Genomic DNA, 21,838 nt, shown 5'->3' with positions numbered 1-21,838 from the left:
TGAGCTGGGATCAGCTACTAATCCTGGCTGGGCTGGAGGCAGGAGAGGATGGGACTTCCTCTTCCCCTGCAAGGAGTGTCTGGGGCAGTGTCAAACCCAGCTCCAGATACCTCCCCCAGCTGCAAGAAGCTCAGCATCGTCCCCTGCTTCCTGCCCCCGTCGCTCCTCATTTGCGGGGGAGGTGTCCCCGTATGGGGAGCTGCTCTCCCATCCACCCAACCCCTGTGCATCTGGATCTCCTATATCCAGACACCCCCATCAAGCCTCACCCCGTACACCCAGAACCCCCTAGCCCTCCATACCCGAACCCCACCCCACTGAACCTCAACCCCTGCATCTGGAGCCCCCTGCACCCAGACTCCCTGCCGCTAGACCCCCACCCCTGCACCCAGAACACCCCATATTGAGCTCCCCGCACTCAGCCCCCCACCCTGATGTGTCCCACCCTGAGCCCCCACATCCAGACCCCCATGCCACTGACTCCCAACTAGCTGCACCCAGATCCCCACCCCATCAAGCCCCACTCCTCCTGCACCCAGCCCCCTCTGCTGAGACCCCCACACCCACACCGCTGAGCCCCAACCACCTTCACCTGGAAGCTCCTGCAGAATCCCATTGCCCTTGAACCTGGAACCACCTCCCCAATAAGCCTCTGTGCATCCAGATCCCCACACACACCTAGACCCCCCACTGAGCTGCCTGCACCCAGATTGCCCCACACAGAATCCTCTCACCTCACAACTGGATCCGCCCTCACTGAGCCCCTCAGCCTTGCCTGGTTGAGCCTGCCTGCCGCACACCTGGAATGCCTGGTGCAGAGGGGCAGGGCCCAGGATGTTTCTGGGGCAGGCTCAGGCCTTGTGCTGTGTCAGGGTCAGGTGCAGCCTCACTGCTGAGTCCATGTCCTGGGAGTGGGGGGGGGGGGGGGGGCTGCAGGGTGATCTCCCACCTTTGTGCAGCCAGTGGCCTGTGCTTCCCACTGCCATGCTGAAGCCTCTGCATTTATTTATTGACAAATAAAACCTGCAGAATTTAAAAATATTGTGTGCAGAATTTTAAATTTTTTGGCGCAGAATGCCCTAAGTAGTATTAACTGTAGCCTACCTATGCAGGGGCTGGTCAGAGAGCCTGCATGTAACCGCAGCTGGGTGTGTCCCTACCTAGATGTGTGCTGGTGAAAGTGCAGGCTGGAGGGCTTTGCATTTTGTCACAGCAGTACAGTATGAGAGAGAGCCCAGGGTGGTGGGGCAGGAGGCTTCAGTGGTACCCCAATTCCAGGTGGGACCCTTGGGGGGGAACCCATCACAGCACCCACCCACCCACCAAAGCACACAGATGAGCTCATACAAACACCCATGAGAGATGTACACTTATGGTTCCCACAAATACACACTACTGCAACAAAGCACACAAAATATATGTGCTCATTTATACTCATCCGTTCAATGACGCAGAACACACCCAACATAAATACATATGCTAACATGAACGTGTACTAGAGAGCCACACACACAAGGGCTCAATGCAAAGCTTGGAATGAAGGAAAAAGCCCTCTTTCAGTTAATGGTTTATACAAACTCAGAAGGAGCCACAGGTCACAGACATATGATGGGTCTCTTTTTTCTCCTCCCAGGCGGCTAGCAACACACCAGCACTCAGAGGCACTCAGATTGCTACTTGTGCAGTACAGAGCAGGAAATTCATGCTGACAGTTTTGTCCCTCCCCACAGTGAACTGACAAGTTATCACAATTCTTGAAACTTTCCATCATGCATCCTTTCCTCAGTGACAGCACAAAGCCACATTTAGCTAATGTTTCTTGGACTTTGGGAAGGGGAAATGTGAGCAGAATTAATTCAACCTGCATCATGCAGCCATGCTCACATCACTTCCTATCTAATTTTGGCAGATGCCAATGGCAGGAACCACCAGTCAGAATACAGAAGGCCTGATTCTGCTGTCACATACAGTGGTTTTACACTTCACAATGCACTGACTTCTATGGAGTTTCTCCTGTTTACTTTGGTATAAGTGAGAGAGGAATCAAGCCAAAAGTATCTAATTCCTGGCACTACGCTGGTGACACAAGGATCTGATTGGGCTATGAAAGTATACTGCAAAGCTTTCCCAGTTCTCATGGGTCAGGAAATAAAAGAGAGAGAAAAAACAGACTAATGTAAAGAAGAGTTTTATACAGGGGCATCTGCTCCTCCACTCACAGGAGTGTCTATGAGCTATTGGTTCTTTAACTCCACAGTGAGTTGAAGCTTATTAGGGTCCTGTCCAAAGCACACTGCAGTCAATGAGAGTCTTTCCATTAACTTCAAAGGATTTGGGATCCGGCTGTTTAAACGTGCAATACTTGCAGATTTCCAATGAGTACTTGAATGGGCATTAGGAAGTTTGTGGAGAGTTGGGAATAGCCCCCTCTCTCCATGACTCTAGGGAATAAAATCTGCCAAGAGTTGCAGTGACAACTTCCTTTAAAAAGGAAAGATTATTTTTAAAAAGATTATTTACATTTTATCTTGTATTTTAAGTCCATCCACCCTACCTGTTCCATCTCCCTACTGCGTCTGTCATGCTACTCTAGCTCCAGGTTTTTCATGTGAAGCGGATACAATTTGAGATTATCCACTTGGATGCTGCATTCAAACTATGCAAGGGTCAAGAGAATAGCCAGGAGGATTGGCAAGTAGCACAAAACATGATCTTCTGAGATCATTCATTCCTATTCTACTGCCATAAGAGTAATTTAAAGTTTCTGTAGAAAGTGTAACCTACAAGTGACCCTTACATCAACTAATCCATTTAAAATGCTCTGTGGCCTCTTGTAATTCCTCTATAACAGATATACCATATCAGATATTTCATCCAGAAGGAGCAACTGACTCCCACCAAATAAAGGGTAAAACATCCTCATCCACTTAGAAATAATTGTGGCTTATCTTTGTATATGTATATGATATAAGCACCTTTGGTAGCCTTACAAATTAGAATATAAAAATCATACTAAATAATCCAGCATGGGGGAAGGATCTTTCCCTAAAGTGCCAGGGTCTTCTAGCTACAAATTATTCCTGCAGTCAAATCCTAGCCAATACAGCAGGAGTGGCTGCAGCTATTAAGTGAGGTAAATGAAATTGTAACAAGACATTATTTTGAAAGGATGGAATCTGTATCATATGTTCTGCCTCAAGATAGAGTGGGAAACTGGCATTGATTGTTGTTTCAAATATAAATGTTTCATACTGGAAGGTCATATCCATAGAAGATTAAAATATGTTTGAAAGATCAATTGTATAGACCTTGAATCCTTGGGATTTCAGTCCAAAATCCAAGAGAGGAACTGGTTCAGAAATCACTCAGCCTAATTCCCTACCGTCTGGAAGAGATGAGTCAGAAATGCACGGCAAAGCTGAGAGAGGCTGTGGGAGACAGCATGTGCATGCTGTAGGAGTCAGCCTGCCTCAAGAGCTGAAAGCCTGAAGGAAAGGGGAAAACTCTAATGCTGATCTCTTTCCCCTTTCCACATAGTTAAATCCTCTGGACTATGAAAATTCACTTAGGCTGAGCTGCCCTTCATAGGAGCTAAATAAGATGGAAGTCATGACACACCTTAGACCATGTTGCATCACGGTTGCAAACAGACTCATAACTCCACCAGCTCCAAATCCAGGAAATAGAAATAGCAGAATGATATAAGTGCATGTCAGCATGGATATTCTCCTTCCTGTAGCACATTTCACCTCTTTCAGGCAGGAGGGAAATTACAGTAGGATTGAAAAGACTTTGTCCAGCCCCGGAACAGTTTCAAGTAATTGTTTTCTTGTTATTAAGTGAGTTCATTTTCTTTCAGCATCCTCACTTCCTTCCTGCATTGGAGTTGTGCTGTATATTCTGTGCACTGTAATGGTGCTGTACTACCAATTGCATTTGCTACAACAAATCCATATTAACAATACATATCCAATCCCAGCACGCACTGTCATGCCGTCAGTGTAGAACTGGGAGCTGGTGCTAGGTGCCACACAGCGCATTCCTTCACAGCCTTGGAACGTTTCTTGCCTTCCGCTTGTGCCATGCAGTTTTGGCAGAAAACGACTTGTTAGATAGAAAAAGAATGTCAGAGCTGCAGGGGAGCTGGCAAGAGTCCTGCCATATTTACAGAAGATCCTACTGACAGATGCCCTGAGCTACTCTCAGCTGCACTCCACACCATGCCTCCTTCACAGGGTCTCTCGCTCTCATTTACAAAGTGCAGTCGACACTTAGGCTGTACTCAGACTGCCAGTTTTAAATTAGTTCAAAGTCCAGTAAAGGAAGCCATAACAGACAGAGGGTGTTTAAATCCCTTATGCTGGGAGCTGGGATTTTTCTCCCACTTAGCACAATGCACAACAATCTATGTCAGGCATTTCTAGCCAACTAGCACTCTGGCATCAATGGGTATATCTACACAGCCCATAGCAGCAAGCCTCCGAGCCCAGGTCAACAGACTTGCACTACTGTGCTAAATATAGCTGTATAGACATTGTGGCTCAGGCTGGAGTTTGGGCTCTGAAGCCTAGGAAGGGAGTGGATTTCAGAGCCTGATCTGTAGTCTATACAGCAATTTTTAGCACATTAGCACGAGCCTAAGTCTATCGACCCAGGGTCGGAGACTCGCTGCCACTCGCTATGCCTGTACATCAATTTACAAGACTCTAAAATATTCAAAAGGGACCCCTATCCATAATTCCAGAACATTTTCCCCCTCTCTGTCTCCACATTTACCTCTTTGTTCTCCTCGTCCTTCATCATCCCTATCAGACTACATTACTCCCCTATTAAATTATCTCACTGATTCCTGCTTGCCCATTATTTCTTGTCCAGTTCACCTTCTTTGCTTTGCCAACAATGCCAGCTTTGCTTCCTCTGTAGTTTCCTTCTCTCACTCCCAACATCTCCATGCCTTCTTTCCTGTCTTCTCTATCCACAGTCCAATCTGCCAGCCCCAGTGTACTAGGTCCCCACGCTTGCCTCAGTCAAATCCCTCCCCTGAAGGCTTCTTTTCTGAGGCTCACAAACATTAACCCACATCAAATGGAGCGGCGAACAGCAGAGGCTAACAGAGGGAGTTTGCCTGGGAGCTGTCCGAGAGGAGGTACGCTAAGTGCTGCATTGGGGGGCTGTGTTGGTGAGTATCTGAGTGTCTGTTGCTGGGACAGTTTGTCAGTTTGACCGAGTGCTTGATTGCTTGCTTGTTTGTTTGAAAAGTGTGAATTGGGAGTGCTTTGTTCCAGGTGGGCCTTGAGTGGGCCTGACTGGTATATAAGGGCAGTCAGCAGCGAACCAGCTGAGCGGCGAACAGCAGAGGCTAACAGAGGGAGTTTGCCTGGGGAGAGCTCACTGAGGCTTTCATCTGCAGGTTTCTCTGAGTAGTTCTTGCAACAGCTGAGGAAGCTCTTAAGAGGAAGGTGATATGGAAGGTGAGCGATCAGCTATTGTAACCTGCACAGGTTGTGCCATGTTTGTCTTTCTTCCACAGGACAGAAACGACTTTGTCTGTACAAAGTGCAAGCTGGTCTCCATATTGGAAGAGAAGGTTCGAGGTCTGGAGAAACGAGTATCGACTCTGCGTTGCATAAGGGAAAATGAAGATTTCCTGGACAGATGTCAGGAGATGATTCTATGGCCAAAATGTTCTGAAGATTCAGAGCAGGCGCAGCAGGGACAGACAGATGATGAAGAAGTTTGGCAGCATGTGACCTCCAGAAGGAGAAAGAGGAGCAATGGAGATACAGGTGAGCAATCGTTTCCATGTTCTCTCTACAGGTACTAATGTGGAGAGTGGAGTAGATGACCCATCTGAGGGAAGGGAGCAGAAGGAGACTCCACCAATTGGAAGGCAAAAGATGCACTGTCTTAGGGATGGGGGTTCCACGACCACCACTCCCAAGAGGAGGAGGAGGGTGGTGGTGGTCGGGGACTCCCTCCTCAGGGGGACTGAGTCATCTATCTGCTGCCCCGACCGGGAAAACAGAGAGGTCTGCTGCTTGCCACGAGCTAGGATACACGATGTGACGGAGAGACTGCCGAGACTCATCAAGCCCTCGGATCGCTACCCCTTCCTGCTTCTCCACGTGGGCACCAATGATACTGCCAAGAATGACCTTGAGCAGACTACGTGGCTCTGGGAAGAAGGATAAAGGAGTTTGAGGCGCAAGTGATGTTCTCGTCCATCCTCCCTGTGGAAGGAAAGGCCTGGGTAGAGACCGTCGAATCATGGAAGTCAACGAATGGCTACGCAGGTGGTGTCGGAGAGAAGGCTTTGGATTCTTTGACCATGGGATGGTGTTCCAAGAAGGAGGAGTGCTGGGCAGGGACGGGCTCCACCTAACGAAGAGAGGGAAGAGCATCTTCGCCAGCAGGCTGGCTAACCTAGTGAGGAGGGCTTTAAACTAGGTTCACCGGGGGAAGAAGACCAAAGCCCTGAGGTAAGTGGGGAAATGGGATCCTGGGAGGAAGCACAAGCAGGAGAGCGCAAGAGGGGAGGACTCCTGTCTCATACTGAGAAAGAGGAACGATCAATGAGTTATCTTAAGTGCCTATACACAAATGCAAGAAGCCTGGGAAACAAGCAGGGAGAACTGGAAGTCCTGGCACAGTCAGGGAACTATGATGAGATTGGAATAACAGAGACTTGGTGGGATAACTCACATGACTGGAGTACTATCATGGATGGATATAAACTGTTCAGGAAGGACAGGCAGGGCAGAAAAGGTGGGGGAGTTGCGTTGTATGTAAGAGAGGAGTATGACTGCTCAGAGCTCCGGTATGAAACTGCAGAAAAACCTGAGTGTCTCTGGATAAAGTTGAGAAGTGTGAGCAACAAGGGTGATGTCGTGGTTGGAGTCTGCTATAGACCACCAGACCAGGGGGATGAGGTGGACGAGGCTTTCTTCTGGCAACTAGCAGAAGTTGCTAGATCACAGGCCCTGGTTCTCATGGGAGACTTTAATCACCCTGATATCTGCTGGGAGAGCAATACAGCGGTGCACAGACAATCCAGGAAGTTTTTGGAAAGTGTAGGGGACAATTTCCTGGTGCAAGTGCTGGAGGAACCAACTAGGGGCAGAGCTTTTCTTGACCTGCTGCTCACAAACAGGGAAGAATTAGTAGGGGAAGCAAAAGTGGATGGGAACCTGGGAGGCAGTGACCATGAGATGGTCGAGTTCAGGATCCTGACACAAGGAAGAAAGGAGAGCAGCAGAATACAGACCCTGGACTTCAGAAAAGCAGACTTTGACTCCCTCAGGGAACAGATGGGGAGGATCCCCTGGGAGAATAACATGAAGGTCAAAGGGGTCCAGGAGAGCTGGCTGTATTTTAAAGAATCCTTATTGCGGTTGCAGGAACAAACCATCCCGATGTGTAGAAAGAATAGTAAATATGGCAGGCGACTAGCTTGGCTAAACAGTGAAATCCTTGCTGATCTTAAACGCAAAAAAGAAGCTTACAAGAAGTGGAAGATTGGACAAATGACCAGGGAGGAGTATAAAAATATTGCTCAGGCATGCAGGAGTGAAATCAGGAAGGCCAAATCACACTTGGAGTTGCAGCTAGCAAGAGATGTTAAGAGTAACAAGAAGGGTTTCTTCAGGTATGTTAGCAACAAGAAGAAAGTCAAGGAAAGTGTTGGACCCTTACTGAATGAGGGACGCAACCTAGTGACTGAGGATGTGGAAAAAGCTAATGTACTCAATGCTTTTTTTGCCTCTGTCTTCACAAACAAGGTCAGCTCCCAGACTGCTGCACTGGGCAGCACAATATGGGGAGAAGGTGACCAGCCCTCTGTGGAGAAAGAAGTGGTTCGGGACTATTTAGAAAAACTGGACGTGCACAAGTCCATGGGGCCGGATGCGCTGCATCCGAGGGTGCTAAAGGAGTTGGCGGATGAGATTGCAGAGCCATTAGCCATTATTTTTGAAAACTCATGGCGATCGGGGGAGGTCCCGGATGACTGGAAAAAGGCTAATGTAGTGCCCATCTTTAAAAAAGGGAAGAAGGAGGATCCGGAGAACTACAGGCCAGTCAGCCTCACCTCAGTCCCTGCAAAAATCATGGAGCAGGTCCTCAAGGAATCAATTATGAAACACTTAGAGGAGAGGAAAGTGATCAGGAACAGTCAGCATGGATTCACCAAGGGCAAGTCGTTCCTGACTAACCTAATTGCCTTCTATGATGAGATAACTGGCTCTGTGGATGAGGGGAAAGCAGTGGATGTGTTATTCCTTGACTTTAGCAAAGCTTTTGATACGGTCTCCCACAGTATTCTTGCCAGCAAGATAAAGAAGTATGGGCTGGATGAATGGACTGTAAGGTGGATAAAAAGCTGGCTAGATCATCGGGCTCAATGGGTAGTGATCAATGGCTCCATGTCTAGTTGGCAGCCAGTTTCAAGCGGAGTGCCCCATGGGTCGGTCCTGGGGCCGGTTTTGTTTAATATCTTTATTAATGATCTGGAGGATGGAGTGGACTGCACTCTCAGCAAGTTTGCCGATGACACTAAACTAGGAGGCGTGGTAGATACACTAGAGGGTAGGGATAGGATACAGAGGGACCTAGACAAATTAGAGGATTGGGCCAAAAGAAACCTGATGAGGTTCAACAAGGACAAGTGCAGAGTCCAGCACTTAGGACGGAAGAATCCCATGCACAGATACAGACTAGGGACTGAATGGCTAGGTAGCAGTTCTGCAGAAAAGGACCTAGGGGTCACAGTGGACGAGAAGCTGGATATGAGTCAACAGTGTGCTCTTGTTGCCAAGAAGGCTAACGGCATTTTGGGCTGTATAAGTAGGGGAATTGCCAGCAGATCGAGGGACGTGATCGTTCCCCTTTATTCGACATTGGTGAGGCTTCATCTGGAGTACTGTGTCCAGTTTTGGGCCCCACACTACAAGAAGGATGTGGAAAAATTGGAAAGAGTCCAGCGGAGGGCAACAAAAATGATTAGGGGTCTGGAGTGCATGACTTATGAGGAGAGGCTGAGGGAACTGGGATTGTTTAGTCTCCAGAAGAGAAGAATGAGGGGGGATTTGATAGCAGCCTACAACTACCTGAAGGGGGGTTCCAAAGAGGCTGGAACTCGGCTGTTCTCAATGGTGGCAGATGACAGAACAAGGAGCAACGGTCTCAAGTTGCAGTGGGGGAGGTCTAGGTTGGATATTAGGAAACACTATTTCACTAGGAGGGTGGTGAAGCACTGGAATGCGTTACCTAGGGAGGTGGTGGAGTCTCCTTCCTTGGAGGTTTTTAAGGCCCGGCTTGACAAAGCCCTGGCTGGGATGATTTAGTTGGGAATTGGTCCTGCTTTGAGCTGGGGGTTGGACTAGATGACCTCCTGAGGTCCCTTCCAACCCTGATATTCTATGATTCTAAATGCCTTCTATAGGAGAGAAGGAAATGCTTACTCAGCTAGCAACTCCCTCTGGGTCTCCCAGTGTATCTTGTTTTATGTGTTTCTACCATTTAGGTTATAAACTTTTCGGGGAATGTCTTTACAATGCTAAATATATTATTGGCATATAATGATTAATAAAAAATAGTCTGACAGTGTAAAATCACATAGAGAATACTTTTCTCCTCACCGAGTTACTGGATAGTTTGTATCAGAGGGGTAGCCGTGTTAGTCTGAATCTGTAAAAAGCAACAGAGGGTCCTGTGGCACCTTTAAGACTAACAGAAGTATTGGGAGCATAAGCTTTCGTGGGTAAGAACCTCACTTCTTCAGATGCAAGTGATCAACTTGAGTGGATTTGGGTTATGTCCCTCAAGCAGTACTGGGTGATCTATTACTTCACTAAATCATATTCTTTAGGAACTCACTTTCTTCATTCCTCACCAACAAGGCAGTATTATTGGAGTGTAAGATCAGTACAGAGAATCCATTTGATGCTCCTCTAACTGGTATAAATCATGAATTATTGCATTAAAGTCAGTGTAATTATACTACTTTAAAACTAGTGTGAGAAGAGAATAAGGACCAATGATTCCACACTGCTGGCTTCTGACTCTCACTGTTTTGGATGTGGGAAGATGAACAAAAACAACTCACTATCTTGGGTTCATCAAAATCTTGGGCAAAAAAAAGAAGTCCATATGGGATGGTCTTTTTACAGAATTTTTTTTTTTTTTTTTTTTTTTTTTTGGGTAAGAAAGAGAGGAAATCAGATTGACAATGTACTCCTGAACTGGGAAGGCATGTTTCTCATGTCCTCCATGGCTCTTTTTTCTGTGGACCATCCTGTGTGCATATTTTGCACTTGTCATCTAAATATAAAAGGGTAATTTTTCAAAAACCCATGCAAGAGGTAGGATTGCAAATAAACAGAATACGTACATGTACTTACATGTACATAAACAGTAATATAATAAACATAATGAACAGTACATGTACATGTACACTGAAGACTTGCCTAGAACAAAGTAGCAAGGTTCAACTACAGTCCATTCCCAGTGATCTAGCAGGGGAGGGAAACTTGTTTTGGTTGCTCTCTCTCACACATATGCACACAGTCCATAAGCCCCTGAATGTCATATATTTCAGTGGAAGGATGTGACCCTACCTCCTCCCAGGTAGACCGCCCTCAGTTTGACTATTTCCCCCAACCTGCTGCATCTTGGACCGCTCAATGTGTTCCACGTAGGTCTGGATCATCTGTGAAGAGGGAAAAACCCATGAGCCAAACAGAAGTGAAAAGGAGACACAGGTTCCTCTTCTGCTTGATCTTCCTCCAGCACCCATTTCTCTCTCCCTTTTTTTTTCATAACTATATCTGTCATTGCTATTCTTTAAGGCTGATGACATAATGAATGAGCAGTGAGTCTGGGTCTAATATGAAAACGAGTGGGGCCAAATAGATATCAAACCTCAAGCCCAGTACAATGGCAGAAGGTCTGTGACAAAACATACGCAGAAAAACAATGAAAAAAGCTTCTTGGAAACTAGACAGCAGTGGTAACCTCTTGAGGCTTAGAGGAAATGGGATAACAGAGCATTTCACCTCATGGGGGGCCTTAGCAGCTACAGACACCTCTTGTTTTTAATCATTCAAATAGTCTTTTCTAAAGTATGTTTGTAGACCTACATGTAGACAAAGAGAATGATATTTACTTAGAGATGATAACCTACCTCTGTGTGGCGTTGGTGCAGGGCATTGTACTCTTTCTTCATTTCTGATTCACGTTCCTCCAGCCGTGAAACTATAAAAGAAAGTATTCCACCCATCAGACAGCATATGTGTTAGACTCCAAAAGTAACACCAGATAATTCTCAAGGAAGTATCTTATATTACAGAAAATAGGTAAAAATGAGTTCATTCCTATTAAAAAATGAGAAACACAATAATGTATGTGTGGCACGTGGTATAACTCACAAACTCATTTCACGGGTATCAAAATGCCCTTAAGGTGAACATACAAAGTGATGCAATGCTAATTTTAGAGGTGGGTCTGTCAGGGCCCAGCCCAGTACCTATCAGTAGACAAATGAGCCAACACAAAGGCCGATCCAAGTTAGGCTTTAGCTCTATCCTTTGTATGTGAGCTGCTAGATGATCCAAAGCTTCTGAAGGCTCAACCCGCAGTGGCAAGGATCACACAGCTCCATTATGACTCCTCTGACTACCTGAGGAGCAGTTGTGTTGGACATTATTGCTGAATTCTGGAGGAAGCCTTGTCCAGCCCACCACAACTGCACACATTAGGGAAAGGAGAACAAAAACAAAAAATGAGGTGGGATATTTGGTGCATGAGAAAAGGCACGGAGAACCCATTCAGGGACAAGAGGGAAATAAATGGTATGCACTATATTAAACACATTACAGCTGGCTGTGTCCAACTACAAAGGGCCAGAGCTGATTAGTGAATAACATCACATGTAGTTTGCGGCCCACTATGTGTTACTGGAGAAAAAGAGTTGCTTTGTTTTTTAAAAGTTGATCCAGCCAGAAAGTATTTACAGTGGAAACTAACTGAAAGCTCCAACTCAATTGTTGTTAACTGCAAGACTGGGATTTGCATTTAAAGCTCTTTTGGACTTTCTACCAAGTAGGCCTGGTCTACACTACGGGATTAATTCGGATTTAGCAGCGTTAATCCGAATTAACCCTTCACCCGTCCACACTACAGAGCCAGTTAATTCGAATTAAAGGGCCCTTTAAATCGATTTCTGTACTCCACCTCGACGAACGGAGTAGAGCCTAAATCGATTTTGTTAATTCGAATTAGGGTTAGTGTGGCCGCACACCACCGAATTACTGTGTTTAAGTTAATGGGGTAGTGTGGCCGCACACCACCGAATTAATGTGGTTAAAAACCGAATTAAGGTGCTTAGTGTGGCCGCGCACAATCGAATTTATACAACCTGTTTCCCAAATTCGAATTATCTAAATTCGGATTAATCCTGTAGTGTAGACATACCCGTAGATGCAATCACAGTTGACAAAGAGACATATTCCTGCCTCCAAAACAAAATAGGATGTATATTTGGTACATGCTCCTCTATACTCACTTTTCAATAATATGATCTAAGATCATGGCATCAGAAGTCCTGTCTAATGCAATAAAATGTTTGATAGCAAGGAAGGGTTTTAAATGTCCTGTTTATTGGGAAAAAAAATTCACTGCCACACACATCATCTAGGAAATGTATTAGAAGTTAGGTTTGGCTCATACCTGAAATATCCCCCACACAATTTTTTGCATTTTAACAGGGATTTGCCTGATATTTTATAAAAAGGTATCATTTGAAAGATGTAGGGAGAGTGTGTAAATTACAGAAATTGAAATCATGGTCCCAAAGGGCTAAATAAATCCCTGGTGTAACTCGAGTGACTTCAGACAAGGAACAGAGGGTCCTGTGGCACCTTTAAGACTAACAGAAGTATTGGGAGCATAAGCTTTCGTGGGTAAGAACCTCACTTCTTCAGATGCAAGCCTTCTGTTGCTTTTCACAGATTCAGACTAACACGGCTACCCCTCTGATTTCAGACAAGGGGTGATTTAGGACTAAAGTCTAGGTAGTTCTAAATAAACTCAGCAAAATAACACAGGAACCCCCACAAACTACTGCCAAATGCACTCCACAGATCTACTACTTCTCATCCAATAGTACTTCATGTAATATACAAATTTGTTTAAAACAGGTAGTACTTGCTCCAGTATGAAGCTGTGGGATTACAAGGGCTGCTGTAGACATCAAGATAATTGATATACAGAACAGGCATGAGACAAAGTTCTTGAAGCTCCATAATGTCCCCAAAGGCTGCAGTTGGCCATATTTTCTTATAATGCTCGGTGCAATGGAAACAATAAAGCTACTATCAACTTAAATGTTGAACATATTTCTCCCCTTAGGCCCCTCAAAAGTTGGCATTGGAGTTAGGAATGTCAAACTTCCAGGTTTTGAATATGATGCATTAAACAAAGAAACTTCAGAGCAACACCCTAGCTTCCAAGGAAGCCCAACCATATAAGTATGTTGGTTACATTACTGTACTTACTCTGGTCTGCATAGTTTTTGGCCTTCAGCTCCAGCTGCCGGGACTGAAATTCAAGATGCTCAACCTGGATTTGCAGGTCTTTCTTCTCCTGTTCCAGTGCATCTTCAAACTCTATAAACTTCTGTACAGGCAAAGAAACAAAGAAGCAGACCAGGATGAGAAACAAACACACAGTGCACTGTTTCCCATTTTGCCTCCCTTTCTGTCTCCAACAAAAATGGGAAAGCGAGAGAGAATGTATGTATCAAAAACAGGAGGTTAAATTTTTAGAGTCAGTACTGCAGATTACAGTATTTCAACCAGGTAAAAGGACATGGATGGGTATAAACTGTTCAGAAAGGGCAGGCGGGGGAGAAAGGGTGGAGGAGCTGCACTGTATGTAAGGGTACGTCTACACTTACCGGAGGGTCCGGCGGCAGGCAATCGATGTTCTGGGATCGATTTATCGCGTCTCGTTTAGACGCGATAAATCGATCCCGGATCGATCCCGGAAGTGCTCACCGTCGACGCCGGTACTCCAGCTCGGCGAGAGGAGTACGCGGCATCGACGGGGGAGCCTTCCTGCCCCGTCTGGACCCGCGGTAAGTTCGGACTAAGGTACTTCGAATTCAGCTACGTTATTAACGTAGCTGAATTTGCGTACCTTAGTCCGAAGTAGGGGGGTAGTGTGGACCAGGCCTAAGAGAGCCCTATGATTGCTCAGAGCTCCAGGATGAAACTGGAGAAAAGACTGTTGAGAGTCTTTGGGCGGGGTAAAAGTAATTGAGGACACTTACCGGTACGGGGGAGGGGAGGGAAGGAGGTGGCGGCTCTGGCCCCTGGAAGGGACGGGGCCTCGGGCGGAAGGGGCGGGGCTGGGGGGGGTCAGCATCCCCCAGCCAGCCTTTGGACCACGCTGCCCGGGGCTCCCGTGTTGATTTAAAGGGCTCAGAGCTCCGGACACTTTTAAATCACCAGCCCCAGGGCAGCTGCTCCCTTTGCCCCCGCCCGTCAGCGGCCGGGGGGGGGGGGGGGAAAAGGGGGGGGGACAATAAAAGCCCGGGGGGTTCTTTGCCCCCGCGCGCCTTTAAGGGTGCCGCACCCCCCCCCCCCCCCCTCCGGCGGCCCCCCCAAGGGGGGGGGGGGGGGAGCGCAGCAACATTAAAGTGCTGCCGCGGCAAAGGACCATCCTAAAAGCGCTGCCACGGCAGCGCTTTACTGTCCCTACCCTTTTGCCTCCCCCGCCAGCGGCCCTGCCGGTACGGACCCTACCGTCAGGGCCACTGATGGGGGGAAGGGGCAGCAATGTTAAATCACTGCCGTGGCAGCGCTTTAAGGACGGTCCTTTGCCACGGCAGTGCTTTCAGGATCCTAAAAGCGCTGCTGCAGCAAAGGACCGTCCTTAAAGTTGCTGCCCCTTCCCACCCCCCTACCAGCAGGGCCCCGACAGGGGAGGCAAAAGGGGCAGGGACATTAAAGCGCTGCTGCAGCAGCGCTTTAATGTGGGCTGGGTATGGGCCACTGCAGGTTCTTACCGGTACAGAGAACCGGCCCGTACTGGCTCACTTTCACCCCTGTCTTTGGGTTAAGTTTAGAGGCAAGAGCAACAAGGGTGATGTCGTGGTAGGCATCTGCTATAGACCACCAGACCAGGAGGATGAGGTAGACAAGGCTTTCTTCGGACAACTAACAGAAGTTTCCAGATCACAGGTACTGATTCTCTGACATCTGCTTGGAGAGCAATACAGCGGTGCACAGACAATCCAGGAAGTTTTTGGACGCTGTTGGGGACAACTTCCTGGTGCAAGTGATGGAGGAACCAATTAGGTAGGGGCTGTGCGCCTCTTGACCTGCTGCCCACAAACAGGGAAGAATTGGTAGGGGAAATAGAAGTGGGTGGCAACCTAGGCAGCAGAGACCATGAGATGGTCAAGTTCAAGGTCCTGACAAAAGGAAGGAAGGACAGCAGCAGAATATGGACCCTGGACTTCAGAAAAGCAGACTTTGACTCACTCAGGGAAGTGATGGGCAGGATCCCCTGGGAGGCTAATATGGGCAAAGGAGTCCAGGAGAGCTGGCTGTATTTTAAAGAAGCCTTATTGAGGGTGCAGGAACAAACCATCCCGATGTGCAGAAAGAATAGCAAATATGGCAGGTGACCAGCTTGGCTTAACACAGAAATCTTTGGTGAGCTTAAACACACAAAAAAAGCTTACAAGAAGTGGAAACTTGGACAGATGACTAGGGAGGAGTATAAATATATTGCTCAAGCATGCAGGGGTGTAATCAGGAAGACCAAAAGCACAATTGGCATTGCAGCTACCAAGGGATATGAAGAGTAACAAGAAGGGTTTCTACAGGTATGTTAGCAACAAGAAGAAGGTCAGGGAAAGTGAGGACCTTTACTGAATGGGGAAGGCAACCTAGTGACAGATGATGTGGAAAAGCAGAAGTACTCAATGCTTTTTTTGCCTTGGTCTTCATAGACAAGGTCAGCTCCCAGACTGCTGCACTGGGCAGCACAGTACTGGGAGGAGGTAAGCAGCCCTTAATGGTGAAAGAACAGGTTAAGGACTATTTAGAAAAACTGAACATGCACAAGTTCAGGCCGGATACAATGCAGAGGGTGCTGAGGGAGTTGGCTGATGTGATTGCAGAGCCATTGGCCATTATCTTTGAAAACTTGTGGCTATCAGGGGAGGTCCCAGATGATTGGAAAAAGGCAAACATAGTGCCCATCTTTAAAAAAGGGTAGAAGGAGAATCCGGGGAACTACACACTGGTCAGCCTCACCTCAGTCCCTGGAAAAATCATGGAGCAGGTCCTCAAGGAATCCATTTTGAAGCACTTGGAGGAGAGGAAGGTGATCAGGAACAGTCAACATGGATTCACCAAGAACAAGTCATGCCTGACCAACCTGATTGCCTTCTATGATGAAATAACTGGCTCTGTGGATATGGGGAAAGCAGTGGACATGATATATCTTGACTTTAGCAAAGCTTTTGATACGATCTGTCACAGTATTCCTGCCAGCAAGTTAAAAAAGTATGGATTGGATTAATGGACTATAAGGTGGACAGAAAGCTGGCTAGATCATCAGGCCCAAGAGGTAGCGATCAATGGCTCAATGTCTAGTTGGCAGCCAGTAGTGCCCCAGGGCTCGGTCCTGGGGCCGGTTTTGTTCAACATCTTCATTAGTGATCTGTATGATGGGATGGATTGCACCCTCAGCAAGTTTGCGGATGACAATAAGCTGGGGGGAGAGGTAGATGCGTTGGAGGGTAGGGATAGGGTCCAGAGTGACCTAGACAAATTGGAGGATTGGGCCAAAAGAAATCTGATGAAGTTCAACAAGGATAAGTGCAGAGTCCTGCACTTAGGATGGAAGAATCCCATGCACTGCTACAGGCCGGGGGCCGACTGGCTAAGGGGCAGTTTTGCAGAAAAGGACCTGAGGATTACAGTGGACGAGAAGCTGGATACGAGTCAGCAGTGTGCCCTTGTTGCCAAGAAGGCTAACGGCATATTGGGGTGCATTAGTAGGAGTACTGCCAGCAGATCAAGGGAAGTGATTATTCCCCAATATTCAGCACTAGTGAGACCACATCTGGAGTATTGCGGCTAGTTTTGGGCCCCCCCACTACAGAAAGGATGTGGACAAACTGGATAGAGTCCAGCGGAGGGCAACGAAGATGATTAGGGGTCTGGGGCACATGACTGATGAGAAGAGGCTGAGGGAACTGGGCTTATATAGTCTGCAGAAGAGAAGAGTAAGGGGAGGATTTGATAGCAGCCTTCAACTACCTGAAGGGGGGTTCCAAAGAGGTTGGAACTAAGTTGTTCTCAGTGGTGGCAGATGATAGAACAATGAGCAATGGTCTCAAGTTGCAGTGGGGGAGGTCTAGGTTGGATATTAGGAAAAGCTATTTCAATAGGAGGGTGGTGAAGCACTGGAATGGGTTACCTCAGGAGGTGATGGCATCTCCATCCAAATGTAGTGGATCCATGCTGACCCTAGTCCTAATTCTTGATACACTCTATCCAGGACTGTTTGTATGGATTGTTTCAACTGAACATTGGTCTCTGGAAAGGGACTAACACCTTCAAATGTCTTTGTATATGAGACCAAAGACAAAGTCCCATACCAAACACAGAGTCTGTCAGAATTGCTTTCCAGACTCCAGTTTGCTTTTGTCTGTTTTGAACGGTTAGTCTGGAATGTGCTCTAATGGTTTGTTAAATTCCATTTCAGAATTCATACTCTGATTTGGAGAAGCAAGAACTTGGGAAACAGCAGAGGTGGCTTTAAGACATCTGTGTGCTCCCCATTTTCTGGGGCAACTGGTGTCCAGCCTGGCCACCAGTGGAAGACAAAGCAGCCTCAGGATGGGAAGAAGAGAACACAGCTAGAACATTGTGCTCTGACCATGACCTCTCCCTCCCTTCTCCTACCCTGGGTCTGCCCCCAAAACACTTCCTAACCAGCACAGAGCCCTTACACCAGCTCTACATGACCAGTGAGGCCCACTGCCCTGGAAGTATTCCCCACACTCTGTCTTCTCCTGCTCTTGACAGTCTGTATGCTACTCCTTGCTGTTTCTTTTCCATTCCACTTCCTCTGGACGCTGGCATACACAACATGGCACCAACATTGCACTGACAATTTCAAATAGTGAGACAAGGTGGGTGAGGTAATATCTTTTATTGAACCAACTTCTGTTGGTGACAGAAACAAGCTTTCCAGTTTTCATGGAGCTTTTCTTCAGGCCTGGGAAAGGTACTCAGAGTGTCACAGCTAAATACAAGGTGGAACAGACTGTTTAGCATGAGTAGCTACACATAGTTCAAGGGACCTTTTAAGGTAACATAGCCCATTAATACCCCTCCAATCATAGAGGGGAATGGAAGGGAGGTGGGAGGGAGGGGTTGTTAGTGGTTTACAGCTTGCTGCAACAAGCCATAAATCCAGTGTCTCTATTCAGACCATGATTTTTAGTGACTAGCAAAGTTATGTATTTAAGCTCCCAGGCTTTTCTTTTGAAAGTGTTGTGCAGATTTCCTTTGAGGATAAGGATGGATAGCGATTACTCTATATCTGACCTTTATGAAAAGTGTTCACCCACCAGTGATGTGGTGTTTTTGTCTTTTATCATTGTCTTGTGTCTCTAATATCCTGGGACTGACATGGGTACAACACTGCATATAACTTCAAATAGTGTCATCCCCACACATGCCCCTACAGAATTGTCCATGAATGTTCTAGTCTACAAAATGAAATAAGTGATCCATCTTCTCTAGGCCTGCCATGCAGAATGGCATGCCTTTTCTTTTTAGTTCAGCAGACTCACTGAACTAACATCATCATTCTAACAGTGATAAGTGGTAACCAGGCCTATTGGTAAGGATCTCCAGGGAACTCCAGGAAATTAATGTTCAGTTGCACTACACTTGTTTGAGGGTTTGTTTTTTTTTTAATACAAGGCTATATAGACACTATTCTGTAGAATCTACTTCCCCTGCAATATGCCCTGTAAGAGTCTCTTGCACATTTCCTGTTACTTTGAGGGGATCAGCAACAACATTGTAACCATGATGTCTGTGAACTGGATTGTGTCTCAATAAATCACACCATTTCTCATGCTAGACCATCTCTGTAATTGCCTAGTTAATTAGTTTGTAACGAGTCACTTTTTATATAGGACTGAACTTTACATATAATTTCTTAGCCACATCTAGTTTTTTCCTGCACTCAGTGACCTGCTAAAGATTTTTTTTAAATTAGGCTAGTGTCTTTTTTTTTTCCCCTTTCTTTCCTTAACTTTGTGATGTCCAAAGGAGCTTGAGAGGTTTTGGACTGATTGTTTTTTAAAAGTTCTGTTTGTTTGTTTGGGCTGCTGTTGTTGGGTCTGTTTTGTTTTTTTCCTTCCATGATGGGTTTTCTACTTTAGAAACATTAGAAATGCAAACCCTGCTGTCCCTGGTTTTACTGGAGGACTTTCTGGGTGTCTCAGAGGATGTATGGTGGGATCTGAATTTTTAACAAAGGCTTCTTTTCTCCAAAATGTCAATTAGACAAAATTAAATAGTTTAAAACAAGACAAACAAGAAACAAAGAGTTTTAGACAGTCTGACTAAATCCCCTTCACCTCTCACTTGCTCAGCTGTCAATCGCTTGACTGTTGAGATGTCCTAATTTTACTAGCTCTCCCGCCATCAGAGAGTCTCCCATAACTAGACAGGACCTATATTTTTGATGTTAATATATGTTAAAATACCAAACAGAGTTTTTTTAAAGTATTTCAGAGCCTTCTGGGTCCTCTACAAGGAAGCAAAAGAGGGCACAACACCAATGTTATTCCCATTTTGCAGGTCACCTTTAATAGGATTGGCTTATTCCCAATGTTTTGGTTTAATCCAGGGAGACTGATTAAAATGCTAATACTTTTCAAATATTTAATGAAAGGCTGGCGCTTGGCTATATCTCTTTATTCAGACATGTCGAGAGCATCACAGAAACAAGAAACTGGCAACTCACTGTTTATATTTTTCTTTGTACACTGAGTACTTAACAGCTTTCTGGTGTATTTAGGAATGAAAGAATAGAGACAACTCAATTTAAGACTAAGATTGTAATTAATATCCGATAGGGGATGCCTTATGCAAAGTTTGCCCTCTGTCCTGCTACAGTTAACTGATGGCAGAATTTGGCCCACTCAGTCTCTGAAAGGCTGCTTTTTCTGCCAGGTTCTGAAATAGCTTTTTGATGATGACACTCATGAGGCTACCTCACCTGATGTCTCACTCTGTGCATCATGGAGCCTGAATGGCTGAGAGGGAGTGAGATCCCAGGTCCACAGAGAGAGGTTGAAAAACAGACAGCTCAAGCAGGCTGGGGGAGGAGAGTGTTTACAACTGTAGCCTATCCCAGTAAAGCAAATTCCTTACTATGGTTTCTGCTTACCAAGCACGCCATCCTCTCATGTAATGGTTCATGTGAGTTCCCTTTAGAGGTATCAAGCAGCAGCTTTTGATACAGAGTGTTAATATCTATGACACACTCGGGATAGAAATCCCATTGCTTATCAATATAGTCAGATCACAAAGTACAACTAGGCAGTGCCAGCTGTTTGCCAAGAACAACCACTTCCGGCACCTGTGCTCCTCTCTGAACAACAGCCTCTTAAAAGGGGGACAGGGAAAAGAACATTAAATGATACAAATCACTAGGGGAACAGCAAAAGCTGGAAAAGTCCTACTGCAGGTAAGCTACCTACCGCTAACATTAACCCAAGCAGATTTTTAGCAGAATATTGTCTTTTTTTTTTAATTATCCAAAGGCTTAGAAGCAATTAACACAGCATTAAGACCATGTGTTACAAAAAAAAAAAAAAAAACCAAGTCTCACTCACTGAAATGGAGCCTTGAATATAAATATTCTAATCATTCAACATTTTCTATATTCAAGACACGTGATGAAATCCTGGCCTCAGTGAAATCAATGGGAGTTTTGCCACTGACTTCAATAGCGCCAGGATTCCACCCATGCAATGTGAAGAGGACGCTGTCAAACTTGAAAATCACATTTCTGTATGAAAATTTTGTAGCTGCACACCCAAGACAGCGATGGTTGAAAGAAGTTAGAAAAAGTTTCTCTATTTTTATTCAGTTTGTTTATGGATTTCACAGCACTTTGTGTACAGTGAGTTTTCCTTCTCTATAATCAGTTAGGCCCAGCTCCACCCATCAGATCCAGACACACAGAGACTTATACTTGTGCAGGAGCCCTCTGATGTCAATAGGGCTTTGTAAGGTGTCACAGATCCACAGGGTGTGGTCTATGCGCCTGCCTGTTACCAGTCCCTTGGGAGTGACCCCTTTAGTGTGCTGAACCCCAAGGGTACACACAACTCCACAGAGGCTCCAAGACTCCAGAACTGAGTGATTCTCTCTCTCTGTGGCTCCCTGCAGTGAATCCAGCCAAGCCACACTCCCATGGGAGACTTGTAGTGTAACTCTTCGGGGTGCAGTGCTCTCAGTGAGTGAGTATCTGCAACAACAACAGGCAGACTTTTCAAAACAAGGTAACAATGTATTAGTCACCTGGCATAAAGAATCTGAAAGTCCTTAGGTTAGCAGAGATAGGCAAAGGTTAAGCCATTGCCCCTCCTGGCCTGAACATTTCTGGCTCTGGCTCAGAGGTGCCATTTCAGATTTTGGTACTGGGGGGCACCTTTGTTAGGCATCTGAAAACCAGGGCCGGCCCCAGGCACCAAGCACCCAAGCTGGTGCTTGGGGCGGCACCTGGAGGG

The 21,838-nt window shown here is 46.2% G+C and overlaps 1 protein-coding gene across 1 annotated transcript in view; it reads right to left on the bottom strand.

Moving 5' to 3' along the window:
* MAPK8IP3 (mitogen-activated protein kinase 8 interacting protein 3) overlaps nt 1–21,838 on the bottom strand; it is a 312,779-nt gene that overhangs the window by 246,468 nt on the left and 44,473 nt on the right. Inside the window, exons 2-4 of the mRNA XM_026648192.2 lie at nt 13,551–13,671; nt 11,180–11,250; nt 10,614–10,705 (exon numbers count right to left, since the gene is read on the bottom strand). Coding sequence (XP_026503977.1) covers nt 10,614–10,705; nt 11,180–11,250; nt 13,551–13,671 — 284 coding nt within the window. The remainder of the gene's footprint in view (nt 1–10,613; nt 10,706–11,179; nt 11,251–13,550; nt 13,672–21,838) is intronic.

The sequence above is a fragment of the Terrapene carolina genome, unplaced genomic scaffold (genome assembly GCF_002925995.2).
Source record: "Terrapene carolina triunguis isolate 2854851 unplaced genomic scaffold, T_m_triunguis-2.0 Scaffold67, whole genome shotgun sequence".
NCBI lineage: Eukaryota > Metazoa > Chordata > Testudines > Emydidae > Terrapene > Terrapene triunguis.
The sequence above is the reverse complement of the archived record's forward strand: the minus strand, read 5'-3'. Positions and strand labels throughout refer to the sequence as shown.